This window comes from Thamnophis sirtalis, unplaced genomic scaffold (genome assembly GCF_051295495.1).
Source record: "Thamnophis sirtalis isolate CommonGarterSnake01/CBP01778 unplaced genomic scaffold, rThaSir2_p1.2 scaffold_8, whole genome shotgun sequence".
NCBI classification, from domain to species: domain Eukaryota; kingdom Metazoa; phylum Chordata; class Lepidosauria; order Squamata; family Natricidae; genus Thamnophis; species Thamnophis sirtalis.
This window is the reverse complement of record NW_028261388.1, coordinates 14,929,577-14,956,531: the sequence shown is the minus strand read 5'-3', so window position 1 is coordinate 14,956,531 and position 26,955 is coordinate 14,929,577. Positions and strand designations below refer to the sequence as shown.

Here is a 26,955-nt window from a genome sequence, read left to right as displayed (position 1 = left end):
ATGATTACCAATAGTTTCCAATTTCTTTCCAATGTAAGAAATTTAAGCAAGTCAAAATGTGGACAAACTTACACAGACCCTGGTCTCTGGTAGCCATTACTCGATGCTGTATCCAATCGTAATCTTCTGCACATTTTTGGAGGCAAATCTGGATTTTCTAGCATCTTTGGTACTTCCTTGGTGTCCAAGGAAGCTAAACTTTGCAAGGAGCTTCTGCAGCTTTTGTTACCTAAATAACAAAGTATTACATGATATTAACTTGAATGTCTCCTAGTTTGGTGTTCAATGCAGGTAATCCTTGGCTTATGCTCCCAATTGAGCCCAAAGTTTCTGTTGCTAAGTAAGGCAGTTGTTAAATGCATTTTATCCCATCTTACGATCTTTCTTGCCACAGTTGTTAGGTGAATCGCTGCAATTGTTAAGCTAGTAACACGGTTGTTAAGGGATTCCAGCTTCTCCATTGACTTTGCTTATTCAAAGATGCAAAAGGTGACCTTTGGACACTGCAACAGTCATAAATACATGCCAGTTGCCAAGCGTCCAAATTTTGATCATGTGACAATGGGGAGGCTGTAATGGTTGTAAGTGTGAAAAACAATAATAAAATAATCAAGGTTGGATATAGATAGATGATAGATAAATAAACAGGTAGGTCGGTTGATAGATAGATAGATAGATAGATAGATAGATAGATAGATAGATAGATAGATAGATAGATAGATAGATAGATAGATAGATGTATACTAGTTGACTCTTTGGATGTAATATTCTCATTATTTCCTGAAAGACCATGATGTGTGAATAATAACTGATTTAACGTGAAGATAAAGTTATAGCGGTGTGTTAAATACTTCTTTAGCCTATTATTCAGTTCCAAATATTTGCTTGGTTATATCCTACTATATACATTTATGGCTTTCCACAATCCTTATTGTGAATGCAAAATAGGCCTGTCAGCAATTTTTTCTCCCAGTCATATATTTGAAATTAGCAATAGGAGCACATTTATTGTAAACATGGTAAAACAACCAACTTATCTCATCTATTTTCTCTCTAAAAATGTATAGAAATTGCAGAGTTTTTAGATCATTGGCAAAATAATCCCATCATTTTAACATCATCTCACAACAACATCTTGTGGATGCCTGCTTTGGGTTATTTAAGCTTTTATATGGCTTTATATTCATACCAACTAACTCTTGGGGTGGGGTGGGGAATGCAAAAATAAATGAAAGAAAAATTACAACCACTACTATGAAACAACATTAAAACTTAATAAAATAAAACAGCAATCAGAATTGAAATCTTACATACCTTGTCATTAAGTTCTATAATAATTTTTGAAATACCTCCCAAATACTAAATTTGCAAGCACTGCATTGTTTTAGCATTTAATAAGAACCCTTTCTGTTTCATATATTTGTCATCCCAGGTAGTAAAAACTCAATATTACGTGTCTCATTGTCTTTAAGCATAGCCAGCAAATATTCCCAATTTTATGCTCTCTCATTCATTCATTCATTCATTCATTCATTCATTCAAATGTCTTTCATCTTGCTGACCAAGTTAAGGTAAAAGGTAAAGGTTCCTCTTGCACCCATGTGCTAGTCGTTCTCGACTCTAGGGGGCCGTACTCCTCTCCGTTTCAAAGCCAAAGAGTCAGCGCTGTCCAAAGACGTCTCCATGGTCATGTGGCTGGCATAACTAAACGCCAAAGGCCATGGTGATTCCTATTTCTCTACTCACATTTTTACATGTTTTCGAACTGCTAGGTTGGCAGAAGCTGGGACAAGTAACGGGAGCTCACTTCATTACGCGGCACTAGGGATTTGAACCTCCAAACTGCCGACCTTTCTGATCAACAAGCTGAGTGTCTTAGCCACCGCGTCCCTTTTGCCTCTAATCATAGCCCGCAACTATTCCCAATTTTATGCTCATTGATTGATTGATTCATTTAATTTATATGCCATCTATCTTGTTGAGCAAGATACCAATATTATGTAATTGCAATGTTGAAATATATATGAAAATAGATACGTTCAAACTATTAATTAACTTATTGACAGTAAAGCAATGGATCATTCAAAGATTACCTTCTGCAGAAGGGATAGACCTTAAAGACAAAGCTGATGACCTCTTCATTCCAGAGAGAATGTACAACCCTCTTTTGGTTGGGTCTCCTGGTGAAGTCACATTGTCTTGTCCAGTAACAGAGGTGACACTTTGACTGTCAGATTCCACATCTGTTTTTGCTGCATCCTCCTTTGAGGAGGATTCAGGACTGGTGGTCCAAAGCCCTGGATTTTTAGGTCCATTGGAAGATGGGGACGATGATGCAATCCACGGAACCACCCCAGTTTTTTCCCTGGACTGAGAAGATGCAGGTTTCGTAGTGCTGTTCTGTTCTGAAGAATGAGAGGACAGGGATTCTATGCTGCCCATAGGAGTGCTGTCTGGGCTGCTACTGTATGAATCACCTGGAAGGTAGAAAAGTTAAGAGAAAGGGATGAAAACAATAAATGGCACTCCTCAAATTTAGCCAGCACTGATGATGTTACTTGGATTGGTAATGAAATGTCAGCTCAGAGAGCATCAAGGTGTTCTGACCTAGGCTTCCTAAGGGCATGCAGCAAACTCCTTCTCCCGACAAAACCCCTTTTATTAATTTACTGTGAATTCTACTCATTCACATCGTGCAAAGTCTTTCAAGGGAGGATTTACAGTCACAGACCTTATCTGGCTTGGAGACCTATCAGGCAGATATCTGTAAAACCTGGCAAGGAGTGGAGAGTCACGAACCAATTAAGCGAACTAATTGTCTCCTGCAAACTCCACTCTCCTTTCACTCCTCTTTTATTTCCTCTGGCAGGGGCCATTCATCATCCACCTGTGACCTTACTCCCAAGTCGAGCCCTGTTCTTTAGCTGTTCCCTTCGTCTGGCAACTTTGCGCATGCGCACACTGGGAACAGGCTCCAGCTGTTCGTCTGCCTCACTGATGTCTAGCTTTGAAAGCAGCTGGTAAATGGCAAATGGCTCTGGCCCCCTCTCTGCCTCCAACACAGAGCCCTCATCAGAGCCTTCCCCAGACTCCAGGACTCCAGGCCCATGTTCCTCCCCAACCTCCTCACTATCCGAATTTGCTGCCAGTTCCACTGGCCACTAGCAGGCCACAACACAAGGAACCCACATTTCTCAAATTTCTTTGCTTTCCGCTGGGAGGAAAATAGCACTAGCTGCGCGGGTTTCTGCAATCCTCTGCCAACTAAAACAGAACTCGGGGGAGCTCTGTTTTTGCTGGCAGAGGGTTGCAGGAGGCCGCCACAGCAAAAAACAGAGTTCGGAAGCCTGTTTTCGCTGGCAGAGTGCTTGGGCCACCACAGGTGCCCTAGACACAAGTGATGTGAAACTCACCATGCCCATCTTGTCGTGCCCCCACCCCCCCAAGCTCAAACATAACCCTGATGCAGCCCTCAATGAAATCAAGTTTGACACCCCTGGGCTATATGATCTGTAAGAGCTGGGGTGGTGCGGTGGTTAGAATGCAATATTGCAGTTTAATTCACTGCTCATTTCAGAAATTCGATTCTGACCAGCTCAAGGTCGACTCAGCCTTCCATCTATTTGAGGTCGGTAAAATGAGGACCCAGATTGTTGGGGGCATTAGGCTGGGTCTGTAAACCGCTTAGAGAGGGCTGTAAAGCACTATGAAGCAATATATAAGTCTAAATAATAATGCTAGTACTAGTACTCTATGCCAGACGAAGGTCCCAAAGTCAAAAAATGTCTCCTTGGAGCTTTCAATAGTCAATTGAATGAATCTAGACAAGCATCAGAATATTTGAAATCCTATTTTTCAAGTCTTTTGTAAATCAAACCACTGGAATTTGATGTTACAAATGGCTAAAAGAAACATTTGCCCTTCATATACCAGTGTAATTAAATTGCTCTTGAGCACTTATTTTACATTTATATATACAGATAATCCGTGACTTACGACCCCAATGGAGCCCAAAGGTTTTGTTGCTAAGTGAGACATTTGTTGAGCCTTGCCTCATTTTATGACTTTTTGTCCCTCAGTTGTTCAGTGAACTACTGCAGTTGATGAGTTAGTAACCCAGTTGTTAAGTGAATCTGGCTTCCCCCTTTGACTTTGTTTGTCGAAAGGTGGCAAAAGGGGGTCACATGACCCCCAGGACACTGCAACCGTCATAAATATGAGTCAGTTGCTAAGTGTCTGAATTTTGATCACGTGTCCAAGGGGATGCTGCAACAGTCGTAAGTGTGAAACATGGTCATAAGTCACTTTCCTCAGTGCCATTGTAACTTCAAACAGTCACTAAACCAACTGTTGAAAGTCAAGGACTATCTGTATTGGGATTTTTCCATCATGAAGCGCAGAGCAATATAAATAAACTTCCAGGAAGTATTTTGGTCAGATAATTATTAAACCCCAAAATTGCATCATGTGCCTTTGGATCATACCCTGTGATCCCTCCTATATCTTTGGTTGAGTCGGAAAGATTCTGTTTGTGTACAATTAAGACAGCTAATTCTGCCTCAGCATATCTAGATTTTGTTGGGGGGGGGGGGAGGTTATAAAAAAACAGTGAAACATTTTAGATGAAACAAAGGAACAAGAAATATATAAAAGTTCCAACGTAAATTCTCTATATAAAAATGTCTGTCTGTGTGTGTGTCTGTCTGTGTGTGTGTGTGTGTGTGTGGTGGGATTCAGCCAGTTCGCACCTATTCTGGAGAACCAATTGTTGAAATAAATCTTTTTTTTTTGCTTTTTCCACTTTACAGGGCTAATCCTGTAAAGAAGGCAGGAAGGAAACATTCTGGTGTTGTTTCTAGCCTAATCTTTATTGCCCTGCTTACAGAAACTGCCTCTCGGGTTAACCCTTATTACATTGTAACAGCTAAAGCGAAGTGCCCATCGATCTGAGTGACATTGAGTTGGCCATGCCCACCCACTCACATGACCACAGAGCCACGCTTACTCAGCTGGCCATTAGGGCAGAGAACCAGTTTGTTGAATTATTTGAATCCCACCATTGGTGTGTGTGTGTGTGTGTGTGTGCGTGTGTGTGTGCATGCAGCATGTTCCAGCATATATCTGGAACGCCTTGAGCAATTTCAACCAAACATTGGTACACAGGTGACTTACTCTCTGGAAACAAATACTGTGGGGGTATGACACCCCTAACACACCTCGGGGTGTGTGTTCTGTTAAGATACAGCTTGTTGTGCCTTAAATGGCTTCTACTGTACTGCCATAAAATGGATTCTACTGTACTGCCGTAAAATGGATTCTACTGTACACCACAATGGAGTTGCCATGGTAACGGCATCAGAGTACTCCACAAGGGGGCTCCCTCTGGTAAGGGGGACAATCCAACATTCGAAATTACACTTCTGGGGGCACAGGGAAAATGTTTTTAACTAATTTAATTGTTGCCGAAATCAGGGCTCAGGGAGAAGTTGTTCTTGCCATTCCTGTCTAATACAGGAATGTAATAAGTAAATATCCCATATCAGCTAGTGAGATGTAAATATGTTAAATAAGAAAAGCCCAAATGAAAAAGTGCAGATACCTGGGTGTCATCTGAATGGCATAAAATGCTCAGCAGAGAAGCAGCCCTCGTGCTCAGAGCAATACAATTATTACCACCCGTTTATAATCAACTGTGAGAAACCAGAAAGTGCTAATAGAATCAAATGCACTTACTATCTGGATCCGCTAGACATGGAGTATATCGTCCTTTGGGCTTGCGAGTACCTGTGGAGAGACAGATTGCTCTTGTCCTTCTTGAGCTTGATCTGGATTGAGGCTGCCGAAGAGGAATATTGGGATCTGGGGCCGTGTGGAATATCTATCAATAAAAGCAAACATCCATATTGTTGAGAATCTTTGGCAATACTTGCATTTGCTCAGGCTGAGAGATTGTGAGCCATCTGCTTGCAGCAGAAGTTTTTCTATACAATTTGAGTATCACATTAAATTCTGCAATATAATCTAACAATTGCAGAATAATAGAATGAGAGAGTTGGAAGGGACCTTGGAGGTCTTCTAAGTCCTATACCTGTGATGGCGAACCTATGGCACATGCTCCAGAGGTGGCACTTAGAATCCTCTCTGTAGGCACATGCACCATCGCCAGCTGTTCTTCTGGTTTCCAGCATTTCTTCTGGACCAGCTGGTCTTCATGAGTGCCAGAGGGCAAAAAAATGGCAGAAAACAAGCATGCATGCGCTGGCCAGCTGGTCTTTGAGTTTCTGGGGTCCGATGTGTGCAAGCGTGCACATACACACTCATTCCGGTTTGGACACTCGGTGCTGAAAAGGTTCACCATCACTTTCAAACAAATGTCCAAAGCACCCACAACTTCTGGAGGCAAGCTGTTCCACTGATTAATTGTCCTCACTGTCAGGAAATTTCTCCTTACTTCTAGTTTACTTCTCCCCATTATTACCATATTTTTCTTAGTATAAGACACACCCCTTTCCCTCAAAAAAGAGAGTGAAAATCTGGGTGCGCCTTATACACTGAATACAGCATTTTTGGCCTCCCGAAACCCCACTCCCTTTGCAAAAATGGCCATGCATAGCCTTCAGGAGGCTTCCAAAGTGCTCCAGGTGGCTGGGGAGGGCTAAAATGAGTGAAAAATTGGCCTCTGTTTTCGGCTGCGATGGCCTCCTGCAGTTCTCTGCCAGCGAAAACGGAGCTTGGGGAGGCCACGTGCAGGCTGCTCGGGCTTTGTTTTCGGTGGCAGAGGCACCATGGGCTGGTCCTTTGCTGTTTCCAGGATGGGCTTGTGGGCCAGATCTAAGCACCCGTGGACTGAATCCAGCCCACGAGCCTTGAATTTGACACCCCTGGACCAGATGTTCCTTCTGATAACTATGCTGGTATCTACTTCTTTGTTATAGTTTTAATCTATTACTTCTTGTCCTGCTGTCTGGGACCACAAAGAATATATCTTCTATGTGACAACCCTTCAGATATTTGAAGGCTCTCGTCATAGCTCTTTCTGTTAGCTCTTCAGTAGGCTAAACATGCAATTCCTCCATTTTTCTTTTCACTTGACGTTGAAGCAGGAGCTATGAGTTTAGGAAGTCCCCCCAAATTGCAGCCTAGCTTCAAATCGGGAAATGTTATGGTGCTGTTGACTGAATAAACCAGTGATGGTTAACCTTTTCGGCACTGTGTGCCGAAACTGGAGCGTGCAACGGAGAGCCGAAACCCAGAAGAGAGCAGCTGGCCAGGGTGCATGTGTAGGGCAGCCAGCTGCTCTTCCGGATTCCGTCACACACATGTGCGCTGGCCAGCTGCTCTCTTCCAGGTTCCGGTGCCCGCGTGCACGCTGGCCAGCTGGTCTCTACACGAAGACCAGCTGGCCGGCATGTATGTGCACACCGGAACCTGGAAGAGCAGCAGCTGGCTATTGTGCATACGCGCTGGACCAGCTGCCTGACGCGTAAGTGCGTGACAGAACCCAGAAGAGCAGCTGGCAATAGCCCGCGTGCCGACAGAGGGCTCTGTGTACCACCTCTGGTTTGCCAAAACAGGAATAAACTATTCCGTTTATTCACTATTCATTAAAAAACCCAAGACATTTATATTCCTAGTTATTACAGTAATATAATGAGTTGTAATTCATATTTCTTTTCACCGTAGATTTCAGTAAAACTCACGACATTCTACCTTTTCATAATGCTCAATGAGAATCTCAACCACAATATTCTGAAACTTGATGTTCATCATAGCCGCCACTGTTTCCTCCTGAGCTCTCATCAGCGTGGGACCAAAAATGACTCCAAGATTGGAGACCGTCATGAGATTCTGCTGACTATGTAATGATACTCTGAAAACAAACATTTTTTTTAAAAAAGATAGACTTTAGGCATCATATAATTAGCTTTGCATTTCCACTCAATATAACTGGACACGCCATTTAGGTATATGTTAAGTAACATTTATAATTTGTTTTGATAACGTACGTTGGAAAAACAGAAACTATTTGCCCTTTGGTGAAGAATATATTCATGTAGAAATTTTGGAAACAGGCTTTTCCTAGTTAATAATTCAAATATTTAAATGATTTAAACATTCTACATATTTTAAGCAGAGTTTCAAATATTTAACATATTTGGTTAATTGTAGTTTTCCTCCCAAGCTGTTTTGTTACGGAATTTCTACAGATTAACACAAATACCAAACAATATGTATATTTTATGTACACTGCCTCTAAAGATCAGGTTTCTTCCCAATAAATATAAATCCAATATAACACTTTCTTTTATGTGTGAAGTAGAAATTATTTTAACTTTTTCCCCCCAAGTAAGAGGAATCACAAACAAATATAGCTGACAGGGCTTAACTGAAATCAGAATTTTTTTCCCAAAATGATAACTGACTTCTATTCAATGTATTGCCACCAATGATTTAATTAATTCAAATCGATTCACACAATCCAGTTCCAAACACCAACACTTTGTAGCATGACCACATGAAAAGGCACGCCAGGCAGAATTTGTCATTTTATACAATCCTTAAGAGGCCAGAAATTTATAAAAGCTTTGTTTTAGACTATGGGTGGACCTTGACTTATGACTGATTGCTTAACAACTGTTTAAAGTTACGATGGATCCTGAAAAAGTTACTTATGACCTAGATTTAAAGTTCCAACATCTGGCTCCCTCTGGATGTAAGATAGCATTGTGGGTGCTGGACTAAATTTATGGTAACTTGCAGTGTCCTGCAGTCACATGACTGGGATTTATGAAGTTTTTGCTGGAAACCAGTACTTACAGGATCTTCAAGGCCGTTTGCTGTAAGAATAGAATGTTACCAGTTTGATACCTCAGAGTTTCTCAAAACATCTTACTAGCATCACATTGGCTGGCCGGGGGACTGGTCATGGGGAAAGGGAGTGGGAAATGAAATAATAGTTTTGTATTTTGAGCGGGAACACCAATTTCTTTCAGTAAAAGTTCCTTTGCTTCAGCTAAATATAGTAATGAGTCTCACTTTCCTGAGAGAGTAGACTGGGCAGTAACTTTTGTCATACGGACTCATTGTGGAGTTCATATCTCAGAGTAAGTTGTCCTACACATAACATTGGACACAATTGACACAGGGTGTTGTCCTTGGTAGTTGTCTTCTTCATATTAAAGCGGTTCCAAATTTCATAACTAACCCTATTACATATTACTGAATACAATATTTAAAGTTGGAATATTTTATGGCTTAATATTGTCTAAAGCAGTCACATAACTATGTATGCAACTAGAATGCCCTATAAAGATTTTCAATTCTTTACTAATAAAAGAATATTAAGTAAGTAAAGTTAAAACTGAGGTAATACTGATGTCAGTTTCCATATTACTGTAATTTATTATCTTAAGACGGAAAGCTTAGGTTTGTTACCTTAGTAACAAATTGAATCTTTTAGATAATAAAAGTGAGGCAGATATTACCCTCAAAAGTAATAAATTGGACATAATTTTTTGAAATGGGAACCAAGGCCCAGGTTCTTAAGAAATTTTAGAAAATAGCTTTTTCAAAATACTAATGAGATAGAAATGTTATTGTAATGGTTTTATTTTGGGATAATGAATATAAATAGGCTGAAATAATAAGAGAAGAAAATGTATGTTATTACATTAAATATCCATTTCCCGAAAGTCTACTTTTATTGTGCTATATATTTCCAGATAAAATTTTAAATATTAACAATCTTTAGTTTTTCATCATTATAAAGGTGGAATAGTCAAATTTTGAACAGATTTATTAGATCTGATTAGTAATCCTTTCATCCACAAATGACACCACAAATTTTAACTCTTATTTGTGAAATGTCAATCTAATATTTTATCAAAGTAACATATGAAAAGAATTCATGGAAGCATATATTATATATAGCATTTCTTTAGATTATATTACAGTACACCTGAATTAGATAAAGACAAGATGATGGTGATTATTACGCTATCCATTATGCCAAAATCTAAAGATACTTTTATAATTGCCTCTTCCCATTCCCCTCCCCCCCCATAACAGTACGTGTAATGTAGAGTGAGAGCAATTGGCTTAAAATCATCCTGTGAGGTACCCTAACGATTTCATTTGTGTCTTTTATTGTATTTGGTTGCCAAACAGATATAGTTATGGGAAGAGAAATAGAATGTGTGAATCCAATGACTGAATATCATTGCTTATGGCTGAACATTTCCAAGGAACACACGTTAACCACACACATATTTATATAGAGTTAAATGTAGGGACTGTAAATTGAAATCCATTTGAGAGTTAATTTAAGGCAGAACTGGCTCCTTTATGTTCCATGATTTCATTCTACCAAGAAATGGTTACAAGCATCAACGGCAGATCTATAACAGATTTCCAGATGTTCTTTAAGTAACGCTTTTGAAAAATTAAAAAAATGAAAGAGTTTTAAACACAAACACACACACAAGAAGTTTCAAACATACAGCAAGGTGACCACCTAAACAGCATCAGGAACAAGAGACAGATCTGACATTTTAAGTTACTGTTTTTTCAGAAATATATGAAAAGGAGAATGGTCAATCAGCTTGGAGCAACCTTCAACAGAACCTTTTGCCAGAAAAAATTTAGGTGAACAGATCATGGAATGAATTCAACTTTGCACTGGGAACCTGCAGGGGGCGCTAGTTAATAAATACATTTCCAGTCGTGAGTACTTATTTCATAGGGTTTAACCAGTGGCGGGATTCAAATAATTTAACAACCGGTTCTGTGCCCTAATGAACAGCTGGGTAGGCATGGCTTGGTGGTCATGTGATCATGTGGGCATCGTCACTCAAGTCAATGGGCATTTCACCTTAGCTATTACAGTGTAATAAGGATTAACCGGAGAGGCAGTTTCTATAAGCAGGGCAATAAAGATTAGGCTAGAAACAACACCAGAATGTTTCCTTCCTGCCTTCCTTACAGGATTAGCCCTGTGAAGTGAAAAAAAACCAAAAGGAGATTTCTTCCAACAACCATTTCTCCGAACTGCTTAGAAAGTTAACAACCAGTTCTCCCAAATAGGTGCGAACTGGCTGAATCCCACCACTGGGTTTAACTGTTGTTTTGGGATGTGATTTAAGGCAGCGGCACTAAAACTCCTTTCTTTCCTCCCATGATTGTAAGTAACCCCCATAAAAAGCAATTCTTACTTGACCAAATGCTTTATCAGGATGTCCAACATCTCCCGGTTTTTCTCTGGCAATTTGTGGACAAGGGCATGGACTGCTTCCACTCTATAATTCTGGTCATCAGACTCTATTAACGAGATAGTAACATTAAAAATAACCCAATGAGTTCTCCTGTACTAAGTGCTTTCAAACAGAAGCTGGAGGTCGTCCTGGCTGAGATGTTCGAGCTCAGGGGTGTGAAACTTCCGGCCTGTGGGCTGGATGCGTCATAGGCTGGCCACGCCCACCCCCCCGTTTAGCAAAGGGGAAAAAAGTTGAGATACGTCATGTGATGACAATGTGTCATCGCGAGTTTGACATCCCTGTTCTAACTAGTGAATCTTATGCTGAGGAAGGCATTGATTAAGATGATCTTTAAGATTCCCTCCAATTTTAAGAATACTATATAAAGCTCTGCTACTTCAATCATCATTGCTATATCACATGCTACTTATTGTCAGGAACAAAAATGGAATGTATCTTTAAAGATTTCTTTAAACAAACAAAGTATACACCACCAGACGTCTAAACACTACTGATTATTCACCGCACAGAAATGCATAAGGCCATCCATATAGAAAGTTTTAAAATGCACATTGAATTCTTAAAATAGAAATGGATAAAATAGACATATGAATATCAAAAGCTATCGGCAGGAACGGGACAAAAGACGATGTGATTTGCAAATGGGACACATAGATGAAAATGCTGAATTCACCTGCCACTTCCCACATATCTTTAAGCCCAGTTTTAACTTTATTCAAGTTGGATTCACCACTTTCATCTAAATGGCTTCCTGTATAAAATCTGTGTTAGGCCCATTGATGCGGGGGAGGAGTGTCCTAATTCCGTGGCAATCTGGGAACATCTACAAGTATCCCCCAAGAGATCTCACTTAAAAAGTCACAAACACACAAAGGCATGTTTGTTTAGAGAATTGAGCCTTCAGTGGCCCTTTCCCTTTTAAATAAAAATAAAAATACAAGGACATACAAGAGAACTACTGGAAGGCCCACGGTATTGTTCACTGCCTGGCTCTTAGGAAAATTGAAATATTACAAAATGCCAACATCCAACAGTTTATATCGACTATTACAAGAAACACAGTAAATAAGAAACCAGATTTCTTTATAGACTTAGGTTGCTGTGGCATAAACTAATATATATAGTATACTAGTATATAAATATAGATATATAGATGTATAGATAGATAGACTATAGTTGTTAGAATTCACTTTTTTCTCATTAATCTACACTCAATAACCCATAATGACAAAGTGAAAACAGCATAATAAAATTGAAAGGGTGTCTGATTACTTTCTAAATGCACTCTCTGTGTGTGTTTGTGCGTAATGTGCATACTGTATGTGGATACACACACACATACCTCCCTCCCTCTCTCTCCCTCTCTCCCCCAATTCCAGGATTATCATTCTTTTTTTTTCACTTACTAACAGCAATGATGAAATCCTTGTGTAACTTGAAGGTCATCAGTGGCTCTGCAAGACACCTGAGGGGAAAAATAGTGAAAGAAAGAGGCTGAATGTAGTATTTTGAAGATTTTCGCATTTTATTCCAAAGCAGACACTTGCTTTAGCTCCATTCTAAACTCGCATGGCTATGAGTTATGGATAGTACTACTGAAGTCTTAAATAGTCACACAGCTGGAAGGAGAGATGATAAATAAAGCTTCTTGACGTGCCCTATTGCAGCTTTTTCCAAGCTGGTGACCTCCAGATGAGTTGGGCTACAAGAGCTTTGCTCTTTTTCAGCTGTATGATCTTTAGAGGATGTTACATGGAGGAAGGATATGATCATGGAAGCATAGGAGACAAAACTTTGTGACTAAATCATTCATAGTTCTCAAAGGTAAAGATCTTCTCACATCAAGTTTGGTTCCTTGATTCCATGTAATTTTCCTGGCCAGAGCACAGTAATGATTATTACTGCCTTGTTTTGTTTAGCCTACAGATTTCAGATTTCTAGTGATTTCTCATCAAGTCCTAGATGGGTTTGACGGCTTTGCTTGTTTAGACATTGACCAATGTTAGCTTGGTGCTGCAACAGGCTATCTTCTATGATTTCATTAAATTATGTGAAGAAGAAGGAAGTTTACTTAGATTCCAAAGAAGTTGCCGCGTCCTTAACTAAATTCAATCTGCCTCTTTATTTTGGATAAACCGTTGGAATTTTCCTAGAGGAGATCAACCCTGACTGCTCTTTAGAAGGCCAGATTCTAAAGATGAAACTCAAATACTTTGGCCATCTAATGAGAAGGAAGAACTCACTGGAGAAGAGCCTCATGCTGGAAAAGATTGAGGGCAAAAGAAGAAGGGGAGGACAGAGAATGAGGTGGCTGGATGGAGTCACCGAAGCAGTACGCATGAGCTCAAATGGACTCCAGAGGATGGTAGAAGACAGGAAAGCCTAGAGAATCCTTGTCCATGGGGTCCATGGCTCGCAACTAACAACAACAATAAATTTTCCCCTTGATTAGTGTTAAACATCTAAGAATATTCAAAGAGAGATACTTAGAGTCAAACCCTTGGCTGATCCTATCAAAAATACTACTCCCAATCACCAGTTATTCCAAAACAATAGAGAAGTAATTGTGATAGCTTTGCAATCTGAAATCCTATCAGCTTACTCTAAAAGTACCTCTGAATGTCTGCACTCTTAACAACTGTCTCAGTAGATTCACAGTCAAAATACTCCAATATGGCTCAAATGAATTCAACATTAGGTTGTCTGGAATGCAAGACAATGGATTTAAAACTAATCTGCTTTCTGAATAAACATGTATCCTCATTTTCCCCCCCATTCCTTGCCAATGCAGCTGCCTAAATTACTGGATTTATTAAACAAATAAGTTGTATTTATTTTATGTGATTCTAATAGACAATTAGTGAACCATGCTGCAGAAGTTCTGAATAAATGAATTAACTAGTTAAAGAAATATATTACCCAGTGTTGTAAGCATTAGATATCAACTAAGAAAAGGTCCATTTAAAAGGGAAAGATTCATAATGCACCAAAAATAAGACAAAATAACCAAAAAAAAAAAAAAAATCAGAGATACTGACAAGCACCTGCCATAAGAGGCTGGAATGGCACATGGTTTATGCTTACCTGAGGTAGTTCTTTAGTCCACTTGTTATAGTTTTATTGTCCCAAATTTCCAAATCAATGTCCATATCAGGAGGAGATTTAGGAGCTAATAAAAAGGGAGAGAAACTGGATGAATCCATTTCCTAGTGGAATTTTAGGTACCCCTGCTAGTATTGTCATCACGTGAAGCCATGAAAATCTGTACATATTGAAATATTCAATACAGTTGGTAATTCAATATTAACAACAACTTATATCATTGGGGAAAAACAAGTAGTATATGACAAACTATACAACACAGCTCGCAACTAACAACAACAACAAATTTTCCCCTTGATTAGTGTTAAACATCTAAGAATATTCAAAGAGAGATACTTAGAGTCAAACCCTTGGCTGATCCTATCAAAAATACTACTCCCAATCACCAGTTATTCCAAAACAATAGAGAAGTAATTGTGATAGCTTTGCAATCTGAAATCCTATCAGCTTACTCTAAAAGTACCTCTGAATGTCTGTTGCTGTTTCGACACAGCTCAACTACTGGTATGGATTCCTTGTTGAAAATATTTCTGTACTCTTTCTTTCCAAAGAAGGGTAGTTCCGACTGCCCCCCCCCCCCCAGCGCTATCCCTTCCTATATATATCACTCTCTGGCTCGCCCACACAGCCCAGCTACCCGAGGTGGTGTGCTGAAAGCCGCGTGCAGGAAATCGCCGTGTGTTTGAAGCCACATGCAAGTGCGGAAGGTGCGCACACAAGCGAAGCAAGAATGTGTCCGCTCGTTCACAATTTCGGTTCTGCACTAGGCGAACCAGTTGTTAAATTATGTGAAGCCCACCTCTGAGGACAATATCACCTTTATCATGGTCAGATAACTTCCTGGTCAAACTGCAAATAATGCTTAGAATTTCAGAGTCCCATGAAAGTTTCTGATGACCACTCTTAACAGAGATCTGTGTGTGAGATCCTCTCCCCTTGTATTGTGTCCCAGATATTATGGTTGTGGTTCCCTTCTTTGGAAAGAAAGAGTATAGAAATATTTTCAATAAGGAATCCATACCAGTAGTTGAGCTGTGTTGAAACAGCTGTGTTGTATAGTTTGGGTAAAACGAGGACCCAAAATTGTTGGGGGCAATATGCTGACTCTGTAAAACCGCTTAGAGAGTGCTGTAAAGCACTGTGAAGCGGTATATAAGTCTACGTTGTATTGCTCTTGGTGGATCTACAGCAGTGGTGGGTCCCGGTGGCATCCACATGTGTGTGCATGGAAGCACCGAAGACTTAAAAGACCGGTAAGGAGCTCGGGCGGGCCCTCCGGAGCACTGTACCAGAATGGTATCCGGTGCTCCGGGCAGGCTCCGGTACGCCCCTACTGGGGCGTACTGCCTGCAACTCACCACTGCTCTATAGCTCAAATAACGGAGGCTAAGAGGATGTTCATCTGTGACACAGACAACATGGACAGAAATCCTTTCACCCTTTACAAAGTTAGAACTCAAGGTCAGTGTCTGAAACCAGAGGCAAGGAGATACTTAACTGACTCATGAGACAAACTTTGGCATTTGCTGCCAGCAATTACAATGAATGGTTGTCAATTTCAATCTTTAGAAGAGTTCATGAAAGATGAGGCTGTCAATGGCTATTAATAGTGTTGGTGATTAGTTTTATTATTTTCTAAATCATAGGAAGCAGGGGTGGCTTCCGGATTCTTTTACTGCCGGTTTGCTCACGGATGTGCATCGGGCGCATGTGCGGTCTGGGCACATGGGAGCTTGATGCACGCATGCGCAGTAGTGAAAAATTGCTTTTGTGCATGCGCAGAAGCAAAAAACAAGATGATAGCAGCTACGGCACTGCTGATAGAACCGGTTCAGGGGCGTGGGCAGCCGAGTTACTACTTACTCGGCCGAACCGGTAGGAACTCACCTCTTAAGAATGGCTTAAAATAGTGGTTCCTGGGAAGCAAGAGTGAATGAGGCTTTTGCTCTCCAGTCCAACTTCCCATTTCCATTCAGTTGGCCATTATGTGATATAAAATGATGGACCAGAGGAGCTACAGCCTAACTTGGCAGAACTTTTATGCTCCTTCTCTATTGCCAAGCTACAGTTGTTGGCAGTGTCACTGGCAATTCTCTGCCGCTGTTTGATTGTCTTGCATAAATGCCAAAATGTTCCAGCATTTCAAAAGACTAAAAAATTGTGCTTGCTTTTAAATCCGATTACTGAATCACTCTCATTTTTATTGGAAATTGAAGAAACCATTTTAGAAGTTAGAATAATCTGAAATAAATAGTTCCCCCATAATTTGCTGTAATATATGTGGCAGCTAATAAAAAGAAATTTAATTTGCTCATAATCTCTTGAGCTGTGTTACTTTATATATCTTGGAGAACATGAATGAACGAATGAATGAAGGTTGTCGTATCGTTTCCAAAAATTATCTCCAAAAAGTTTTTCAAATACTATGAACCAAAATGGTAAGCAGAACAGGAATTTTGCTACCAGAAATGGTAACATGTATTAATTGGGGTACAATCTTCACAATATAGAAAGACTGATTAACATAATGCGATTTTACGGTAAAATGCCATCTATAAATTATTTTACAATTTTGATGATTTCCCAAAAATAAAATAAAAATTCATAACTTAAAGGATTCCAAACTGACTCATGCAGTTAAAAAGGCTATTTTATATCTTTCATTTTGCATAATAATAATGCAGTTCCTTAAATTACAAAGGTTGTAGATATAGTACTCTGTTTTTGGTTATTAGGGTGTCTTAATGTTCTTAAATTTCAGTTTAACATTGCAAATCTTTTTATACAGACTCTCAAAGTATATTATTGTTGTGTCTTTTTATATTGTATTATTTATAATATTTCATCAGAATGCTGAAATTAAACTGAAGATAAAAAGCAGTTATAAGAGGTAGAAACATCATTTTAAGATTTCAGCACAGGTAGTCCTTGACTTATGACCAGCTTGACTGAGCCAGAGGTGGGTTGCTCCCGATTCGGCCAGGTTCGGCCAAACCGGTAGTGGTATTTTGGCCTGGGTCACAGAACCAGCAGCGATGGGATTCTCTGCCTGGTTTAAGGTTTAAGGTTTAAGGTTTATTGGGATTTATATGCCGCCCTTTTCCCTGAGGGGACTCAGGGCGGCTTACAACCACAGGGGAGGGGGGGTGCAAGGTCAAAACAAAACAATATGTGAACAAAAGAAAAAATAATAAAACACAACTTTCATTCAGCAACCAAACACTCGGGCGGGTAATTGGAAGCCTATCCCCAGGCCTGCTGGGAGAGCCAGATCTTGAGGGCTGCGCGGAAGGTCTGGATAGTGGTGAGGGTACGGATCTCCATGGGGAGCTCGTTCCACAGGGTCGGGGCAGCAACAGAAAAGGCCCTCCTCCGTGTGGTCGCCAGTCGGCAGTGACTGGCAGATGGAATTCGGAGGAGGCCCAGTCTGTGCGATCTAATTGGTCGATTTAGGGAGGTAATCGGCAGAAGGCGGTCTCTCAAGTACCCAGATCCACTACCATGGAGTGCTTTAAAGGTGGTCATCAATATCCTGAAGCGCACCCGGAGACCAACAGGTAGCCAGTGCAGCTCGCGGAGGACAGATGTAACATGGGCGAACCGCGGTGCGCCCACTATCACTCGCGCGGCTGCATTTTGGACTAGCTGTAGTCGCCGGATGCACTTCAAGGGCAACCCCATGTAGAGCCCATTGCAGTATTCCAGTCTAGAGATCACAAGGGCTCGAGTGACTGTTGTGAGAGCCCCCCGGTCTAGGTAGGGCCGCAACTGGCGGACCAGGCGAACCTGGGCAAATGCCCCCCTGGTCACAGCTGACAGCTGGTGATCAAAAGTCAGCTGTGGATCCAGGAGGACTCCTAAGTTGCGGACCCTATCTGAGGGGTATAAAATTTGACCCCCCAGCCTAAGCGTTGGTGTATTAGCCAAATTATTGGGGGGGAAGCACAACAGCCACTCGGTCTTATCCGGGTTGAGTACCAGTTTGCTAGCACTCATCCAGTTCTTAACGGCCTCCAGACCCTGGTTCATCACGTCCACCGCTTCATTGAGTTGGCACGGGGCGGACAGATACAATTGCGTATCGTCCGCATATTGGTGGTATTTTATCCCGTGCCTCCGAATGATCTCACCCAGCGGTTTCATGTATATGTTAAATAGTAGGGGGGATAGGACCGAACCCTGAGGTACCCCACATGTTAGGGGCCTCAGGGACGATCTCTGCCCCCCGACCAACACCGACTGCGACCTGTCCGAGAGGTAGGAGGAGAACCACCGCAGAACTGTGCCTCCCACTCCCACCTCCTGCAGTCGTCGCAGAAGGATACCATGGTCGATGGTATTGAAAGCCGCTGAGAGGTCGAGGAGAACCAGGATGGACGCATAGCCTCCATCTCTGGCCCTCCAGAGATCATCGGTCAATGCGACCAAAGCGGTTTCTGTGCTGTAACCAGGTCTGAAGCCGGACTGGAAGGGGTCAAGATAGCTAGCTTCCTCCAAGGCCCGTTGGAGCTGAAAGGCCACCACCTTCTCAACAACCTTCCCGATAAAGGGAAGGTTGGAGACAGGACGAAAGTTGTTTAGGATGGCTGGATCTAACGATGGCTTCTTCAGGAGGGGTCTCACCACCGCCGTTTTAAGTACGGCGGGGAAGTGCCCCTCCCGAAGGGAGGCGGTGACAACCGCCTGGATCCAGCCATGTGTCACCTCCCTGCTGTTAGCCACCAGCCAGGAGGGACACGGGTCCAGAATACAAGTGGAGGCACTTACAGCTCGAATGGCCTTGTCCACATCCCCAGAGGCAACTTCCTGGAACTCAACCCAGAGCTGATGTGGCAAATAATCCTCCTGTGTCTCAGCTGGGTCTACTGCGGTGGAGTCCAAGTCCGATCGAAACCGAGCTACTTTGTCCGCCAAGAATTGAGCATAATCCTCAGCCCTACCCTGCAAGGGGTCTCCCGCATCCCTCCTATTGGTTGGCGTGGCCGTGGCCATATATATATATGTTGTATTTGTGCTGATAAATAAATAAAGGGAAACTAGTATAGATCTATTTCAAGCTATTTAGCTCTCATCAGCTAGCTATACCCTTACTGGGAATCGAATAGAAGTAGTGATCTTCCTCCCATATTTGGGCATACCGGGGGTTGTAAATCTAAATATGTATGTATGTATGTATGTGTGCGTGTGCGTGTGCGTGTGCGTATGTATGTATGTATGTATGTATGTATGTATATATATATATATATATATATATATATATATATATATATATATATATATATATATATATATACACACACACACACACACACACACACACACACACACACCTACACCTATATACCAGTTGCCAAGCATCCAAATTTTCATCACATGTTCATACAGATGCTGCAAAGGTTGTAACTCTGAAAAATGGTCACAAGTCAGATATTTCAGTGCTGTTGGAGCTTTGAACAGTCACTAAATGAACTGTTGTAAGTCGAGGACTACCTGTATTTACAAATCATGCAATTATCCTAGCAAGTGAATAAAACTCAGTTGTAAATTTAATGCTAATCATATATAACCAGGATATATATTTGGAAAAAGGAATATTTAACCATTAAAAAACATTAAATGGGGGGTTACGCCTGAACTCTTCCTTTCCTAAGAACATATCCAATAAGCAGGACTGTTGGATAAGTACAAGCTTATTTTGCTTGCGCATAGAAGTAGATTCTGGTGGAACACACAGTAAAACACTGAAGCACAATGAACATCTCAGTACTCTTACAGAAAACGGTATTCATCAGCTTCTGCACTTTGGAGTTCACACCCCCTATCCGGTACAATCCCAAGATTGTGATACCTTCAAAGATAAACAAGAATACGGTGTAGTTAGACTTTATGAATGCTTCAATACCCACATTTACAGTTCACTTAAAACATCGATCTATCTAACAAAATGAAATTCAGAGTAGATAAAAGTAAAGTCTTACACTTAGGCAAGAAAAACCCAAAGTACACATATAGACTGGGTGAAACAGGCTTAATAGCAGTGACAGTGAGAGGGATCTTGGAGTCTTAGTGGACAACCAATTAAATATGAGCTAACAGTGTGCAGTGGCAGCCAAAAAAGCCAATGCAATCCTAAATTGTGTTAACAGAGGGATACAATCAAGATGAAGTGATGTACTAATACCACTCTATAAAGCCCTAGTGAGGCCACACCTAGAGTACTGCATCCAGTTTTGGTCACCACACTATAAAAAAGATGTTGAGACTCTAGAAAAAGTGCAGAGAAGAGCAACCAGATGATTAAGGGACTAGAGACTAAAACATATGAAGAACGGTTACAGGAACTGGACATGGCTAGTCTAGTGAAGAGAAGGACCAGGGGAGAGATGATAGCAGTGTTCCAAAATTTGAGGGGCTGCCACAGAGAAGAGGGGGTCAAGCTATTTTCCAAGGAACCCAAAGGTCAGACAAGGAATAATGGATGGAAACTGATCAAGGAGAGATTCAACCTAGAAATAAGAAGGAATTTTCTGACAGTGAGAACAATCAACCAATGGAACAGCTTGGCTTTAGAAGTTGTGGGAGCTTCATTAGTGGAGGCTTTCAAGAAGAGATTGGACTGCCATTTGTCAGAAATGCTATAGGGTCTCTTGCTTGCGCGCTGGGGGGGGAGTTGTTAGACTAGATGACCTACAAGGTCCCTTCCAACTCTGTTAATCTGTAATCAGCCTTGTCACCTTGCCACTGTTGTGATGCATGGTCACAAATCCATATTGTGAGTTCATTTGTGAGGCACATTGCCCTCCAATAGCCACAGGTAAGCCCCATGACTCTTTGCAACAGGGTCACATGACAGAAGAGTCCCAGATTAGAACAGGAATGAGAAGGCCATTGAAGTGTGATGGTCTCTATGTTCTCAGCAATCTGGAGTCAATCAGTTTTTGAGTCCAATCTATCTCTCGAGGGAACATTGGGATAAAATTAGCATAGAAGGAAGAGGAATAAAAAGAAAGAGGAGAAGGAAAAAGACATGGCCAATACTCTGAAACTGTACATCCCTATGTCTGGCTTTCAGAAAAATCTCCATGATGTAATTAACGGCAGCGAACTTCACCTGTTGCTGTGCCCTAGAGGTGGAGCTCTCGCCTCACAATCAGGAGGTTGTGAGTTTGATCCTAGGTAGAGGCAGATGTAGGGTTTCCTGCTTGGGCATGGGGTTGGATTAGATGACCTGCCAAGTTCCTTGCAAGGTGGCGATATAAAAGTGAGGATTGAATTAATAAGTCAATACAATGAACCAGACGTGTACAAACAAGGTTTAATGGTTTGAAAAGCCAGTCTTGTACAGCATTGCAGAGTTCAATGTCTTTCTTCTTGGAATCATGTTTAAATCAGTCTACTAACATATGGTGAATGAAGAGACTTCAGGAAGCCCAAAGAGGATGGTTAAGTAATGACATAACACCACTGAAGACCAAAGGCCCACAATTTTAGATTAATTTAGGGTTTTTACTGAGTGAACCCCCTGATAAAAGCAGCCTAATATTTTTAAGAGCGGGCATTGCAAAGGTGAAATGCAAGTTATGCATTGCTTTCATAAAATGGGAATAACAATGATAGAGAACTACAATAGAACGTGTTTAAAGGTTTCCTATCTGTCAAGAAAAAGAAACGAAAAGAAAAAAACAGAGGCAGGATGATAGTTGGTAGCTAATATCATGGGTACAATAAGTATTTTGCAATAAGCTACAGCTACAAGTTCTGACACTTTGACAATAGTCAAATCTGCAATCCCCTCAAGGCAGCCATTTTGCTCAAACTGAGAAGTTTTAAATATGCTCAGCAGTCCCCAAGGGGTAAGAAGTATTAATTTAATTTCTTTGTTAATTACTTAGTTATTTAAATTGTTTGGTTTAATTGCAATGTTTTAAATTACACCAACAGTTTAATACATACCTCTTACTTCCACTGCATGAATGCATTTTCTTACAAAATTAAAACCAGCTTCATTTAGGAATGCTATCAAAAGAAAAGACCCAAAATAACATCCATTATTCATCAGGCAAACCAGAAAGCCAAATTCATTGCTATCAAAACCACTGAATTATTGATGAGGCTTATATAATAATAATGAGGAGAAATCAAGTGACTTTTTGTTTTATGGTAGATAATCAGCATTAAAGAAAAAGCATTCCTTATTATCATTGCATCCTATTTCAGCAGAGAGATGTAGACCAAGAATGTCAAAATGGCGGCACACGTGCTGGATGCATCACGTGCAGGCCACACCCACCCCAGATCCGCAAATGGGAAAACCGTTATGAAACGTCACATGACATCAACATGACGTGGTTAAGTTTGATCCCCATGATGTAGACTAAAAAAGAAATCCCTTTCATCTATTATCATGAAAACAACGGGGCATGCTTGTGAAGTCACCACTAGGTGAGTTCAACCAGAAGGAAACCAGTTGACATTTAGACCACCATTCATACAATTTAGAACAAAGTTCTCTTATGATTCTGTTTTTGCTTCTGGAGTGTGAAAGACAAGGTGTTAAATAGAAATTAATTTTTTAGAAAGCTAAAAAGTAAGCCATTTTCTACGATGCAATGAATTCAACTAACAACGGACACCCATAATTCCATCCTTAATCCACCCACCCCCGCCCCCATCGGAACAAAAGAAGGACAATAGAAGGGTATTGTTTAACACAATGTTGGTTAATTTCAGCTACTTTAAGACCTTCAATTCCCAGAATTCCTCAGCCAGCATGCTCAAGAATTCTGGGAGTTGAAATACATATATCTTAAGATGGCAGAGACTGAGAAATACTGATCTAACTGAATAGAGACGTTTTATTAACGGCGTTCCCAGTTTCTGGGAGATAGAGGCCAACTTAGAAATCAGACCAACTCAAAACATTTCTCTTCAATCCATTATTTATTCATTGTTGCCTTTAAAAATTCCTCCTCTAACCTGAATCTCAATGGGGTCTGGGAGATAATATGGTTTTTATATTAACCAGGGTAGGATATTTTATTTTATTATTTTGTATAATTTTTCTTCTGCATTGGAATGGAACTTTAAAGGTAAAGGTAATCGTTCTCCTTGCACATGTGAGCTGTCGTTCCTGACTCTAGGGGGAGGTACTCATCTCCCTTTCAAAGCCGAAGAGCCAGCGCTGTCTGAAGACGTCTCCGTGGTCATGCGGCTGGCATGACTAAATGCCGAAGGTGCACAGAGCACTGTTACCTTCCCACCAAAGTGGTCCCTATTTTTCTAATTGCATTTTACATGCTTTTGAACTGCTAGGTTGGGAGAAGCTGGGACAAGTAACGGGAGCTCACTTTATTACATGGCACTAGGGATTCGAACTGCCAATCTTTCTGATCGACAAGCTCAGCGTCTTAGCCACTGAGCCACTTTGTCTCTCTAAGTATCAATTAGACATCCATTAATTTAGAATGAGGTGCAATAATCAGGAGAAAGAAAGCTACAAGGCAAAATTGGAGGGGCACGTTTTGAAAATAAAATCAAATATACTCTATGACATGTCTGGGATCCTCATCTCCAATACTAGCTTCCCTTCAAAACCTATCATGCCCCATGCAGAGAGAGAGGTTCACAGAAAGCCCACCAAAAGAAAAAAAGACCAATGTAGAGAAATCAAAACCTCAGCATTAGATTTGAGACGTTTAACTTTCTTAAAACCAGGCCCACTAGTTTTACTTTTGTAAAAACTTATCCATCTATGCTGAGGAGGCGTAAGGAAGACAGCCGTGCTTGATAACGTTAAGTGTTCTGTTTTAGAATCCAAGAAATGAATTCAGACCATTCAAGAGAAAACGTTGGGAGTAGAGAGTTTCATGTCATGACAAACTAATTAGAAAAGATGAAATGTCAGGCTGAACTGTACTTGATATCCATTCACAGAGGGAAAGAAAGCAGGCTATTATCAACTCTCGAAAGGCAAACAGCATTTGCAAACATTTCTTAGCCTTTTCAATGGGTAGATTTATTTCTGTAAGGTAGACTTCACAGATAGTTTAAAAGCCTTCTGTGGCTTATTTTGCTAACTAGCTGAATTATGGCAAACAAAACACAATGTTTCTAGCATAAAAAGGACAGTCACAAGCAGTCAAACAGTAAGATTTCCTTTCCATAACACATAGACACCATCTTTCAACATTTTCTCCTATTAATCATTTTTTTAAATGTTATGTAACAAATTTTATTGTTAAGAAAGGTGATCAAAATATTTACCTTGGCATTTATATGAATGTTATTTAAATTCAGAAACATTTCCATATAATCAGTGACTTGCACTCTTCACAAATGTGTAGTTATTATCTAACTTATGAGCTGTGTTGGCTCATAAGTGGATAGAATGCAATACTGCCGGCTACTTCTGCTGCCTGCTGGCTACCTGCAATTTGGCAGTTCGAATCTCACCGGGCTCAATGACTCAGCCCTCCATCCTTCCGAGGTTGGTAAAATGTGGACCCAGATTGTTGGGGGCAATATGCTGACTCTAAACCGCTTAGAGAGGGCTGTAAAAGCACTGTGAAGCGGTATATAAGTCTAAGTGCTATTGCTAACTTATAGAAAAACCTTTCATCTAATTAGTTTTAAATTTGAAAAAATACAAGTGTATATTAATGGTTAATCAATTAAATCTGCATTTTAGTCAAACAAAGTTTTTACATTTTTTGTTTTGTTTTGGGGAATATGGACATAAAATCAAACATCTAAGTGAGGATAAGGTGGCGCAGTGGTTAAATGCAGCACTGCAGGCTACTGCTAGATCAGCAGTTCAGCGGTTCAAGTCCCACCGGCTCAGGGTTGACTCAGCCTTCCATCCTTCTGAGGTGGGTAAAATGAGGACCCAGATTTTTGGGGGCAATATGCTGACTCTCTGTAAACCGCTTAGAGAGGGCTGAAAGCCCTATGAAGCGGTATATAAGTCTACTGCTATTGCTATTGCTATAATAAGGTAAAGGTCAAGGAGTCCCTGGGGATTTTACTTTGTTAGTTGTTGCTGATTGTAGGGGATAGAGCTCATCCGTTTCAAGGGCCATTGAGCCAGCACTGTCTGAAGACGTTTCCGTGATCATGTAGCCAGCATGACATCATGGAGTTCTCTTAGTTTCCCACTGAAGGTACCTATTTATCTACTTGCATTTGCATGCTTTCAAACTGCTAGGTTGGCAGGAGCTAGAGCAAGGATCAGGAGCTCGCCTTGTCACGCCACACTCAGGTCTCGAACCTGGGCTGTCGGCTTTCCAGCTGGCAAGCCCAGTGTCTTAATCACTGAACCATCACGCCTGCCCCAAATGGGGACGAGTTTGTATAAGTTATTTTTAGCCTGACTTGGTATTCATCACGGTTCAGGCCCTTAACCAGTGAATGTGGCATGCCAACACAATCAATCATAAGATCCTACTGCTCTCAGTCGTCAACTGTATTTTAACATGTTGTCAAGGAGAATTTCATGAGAGAATTTGTGGAAGACTTTGGTGAGATCCAAATAAAGTAGTCAACATCTAATCTTGACGTAATGTCTCCAGATGGATGTTAGTCAGAGATGGTGTGTGTGTGTGTGTGTTTGGATGTATTCATGCACATGCATGTGTGTTTACGTATGTAGACAATTCAGTGGGAAAATAACAGCATTCCATGTTTCAATGCACACTTTGCTCTGCGGCATATCATACTGGCCACATGACTATGGAAACGTCTGGCTCAGAGATGAGCATCCCCCCTTGAGACAGATATGAATTTTTACACACACACACACACACACACACACACACGCAAATAAAATGCAACATTTGTATGAAAGCCTTCCCTAAACTTCAAAGTTTATGCTGAAGGGAGCAAAAATATGTGAATGACTGAGAAATAGGGCTTATCTTACATATGTAGAAAGGGAAAAAATAGCCATGCCTTATTTTGTTATCTTATGAACGTTTCTTTCAGCAGACAGCTAATATCAAATTCTTACAAACTGAAGTAAGGCTTGTTGAGAAAATGTTGGTTTTTCCTCCCATGGGAAGTAAAAGGGGGTGGAATATTATTTAAGGAAAAACATTTAAGATGAAAAGAAATACTTCTGCTCTTTCTAGCCTTGTCCCAAACTGTTTTCAAAGTAAAGAAACTATTTTGCTAAAAAATTTTTTGAGAAGACCGGAAAAAACCTGTGTGATACATATGACACATTTCATAGGTTTAATTGTTCCCAGAAATAGAAAGCACCAATAACATTTTGCTCAAGAATTTTACTGAAGTCTAAAAATGTGATTACAATTTTGTCAACATTTTAGTCATAAAATAAGTTACTCTGCAGGTTCTATATTTAGTTTACTTTTGACTCATCAGATTAATACAGGTGATGGTAACAGGAAACCATGTTTAGAAACTCTCAGCTTAATGAGATTGTAGCCTAAAGGTATTTCAGCAATAATCAAGCTGTACTCTTAAATATATATAAGGTAGCAATCAAATGCCTACCCTGGAACATTTTACTTTGTTTGTGCTATTTGAGGACTTGAATGGCAGAGGAAGATAATAGTAGAAGAAA

General features: G+C 40.6%; 1 protein-coding gene across 1 annotated transcript in view; it reads right to left on the bottom strand.

The window, feature by feature from the left end:
* The window catches only part of ARHGAP42 (Rho GTPase activating protein 42), a 182,179-nt gene that overhangs the window by 6,526 nt on the left and 148,698 nt on the right, over positions 1 to 26,955 (bottom strand). Inside the window, exons 13-21 of the mRNA XM_087721121.1 lie at positions 22,329 to 22,391; positions 20,149 to 20,223; positions 14,358 to 14,442; positions 12,680 to 12,738; positions 11,211 to 11,316; positions 7,711 to 7,870; positions 5,734 to 5,878; positions 2,094 to 2,477; positions 73 to 229 (exon numbers count right to left, since the gene is read on the bottom strand). Of these exons, the coding sequence (XP_087577247.1) occupies positions 73 to 229; positions 2,094 to 2,477; positions 5,734 to 5,878; positions 7,711 to 7,870; positions 11,211 to 11,316; positions 12,680 to 12,738; positions 14,358 to 14,442; positions 20,149 to 20,223; positions 22,329 to 22,391 (1,234 nt within the window). The remainder of the gene's footprint in view (positions 1 to 72; positions 230 to 2,093; positions 2,478 to 5,733; positions 5,879 to 7,710; positions 7,871 to 11,210; positions 11,317 to 12,679; positions 12,739 to 14,357; positions 14,443 to 20,148; positions 20,224 to 22,328; positions 22,392 to 26,955) is intronic.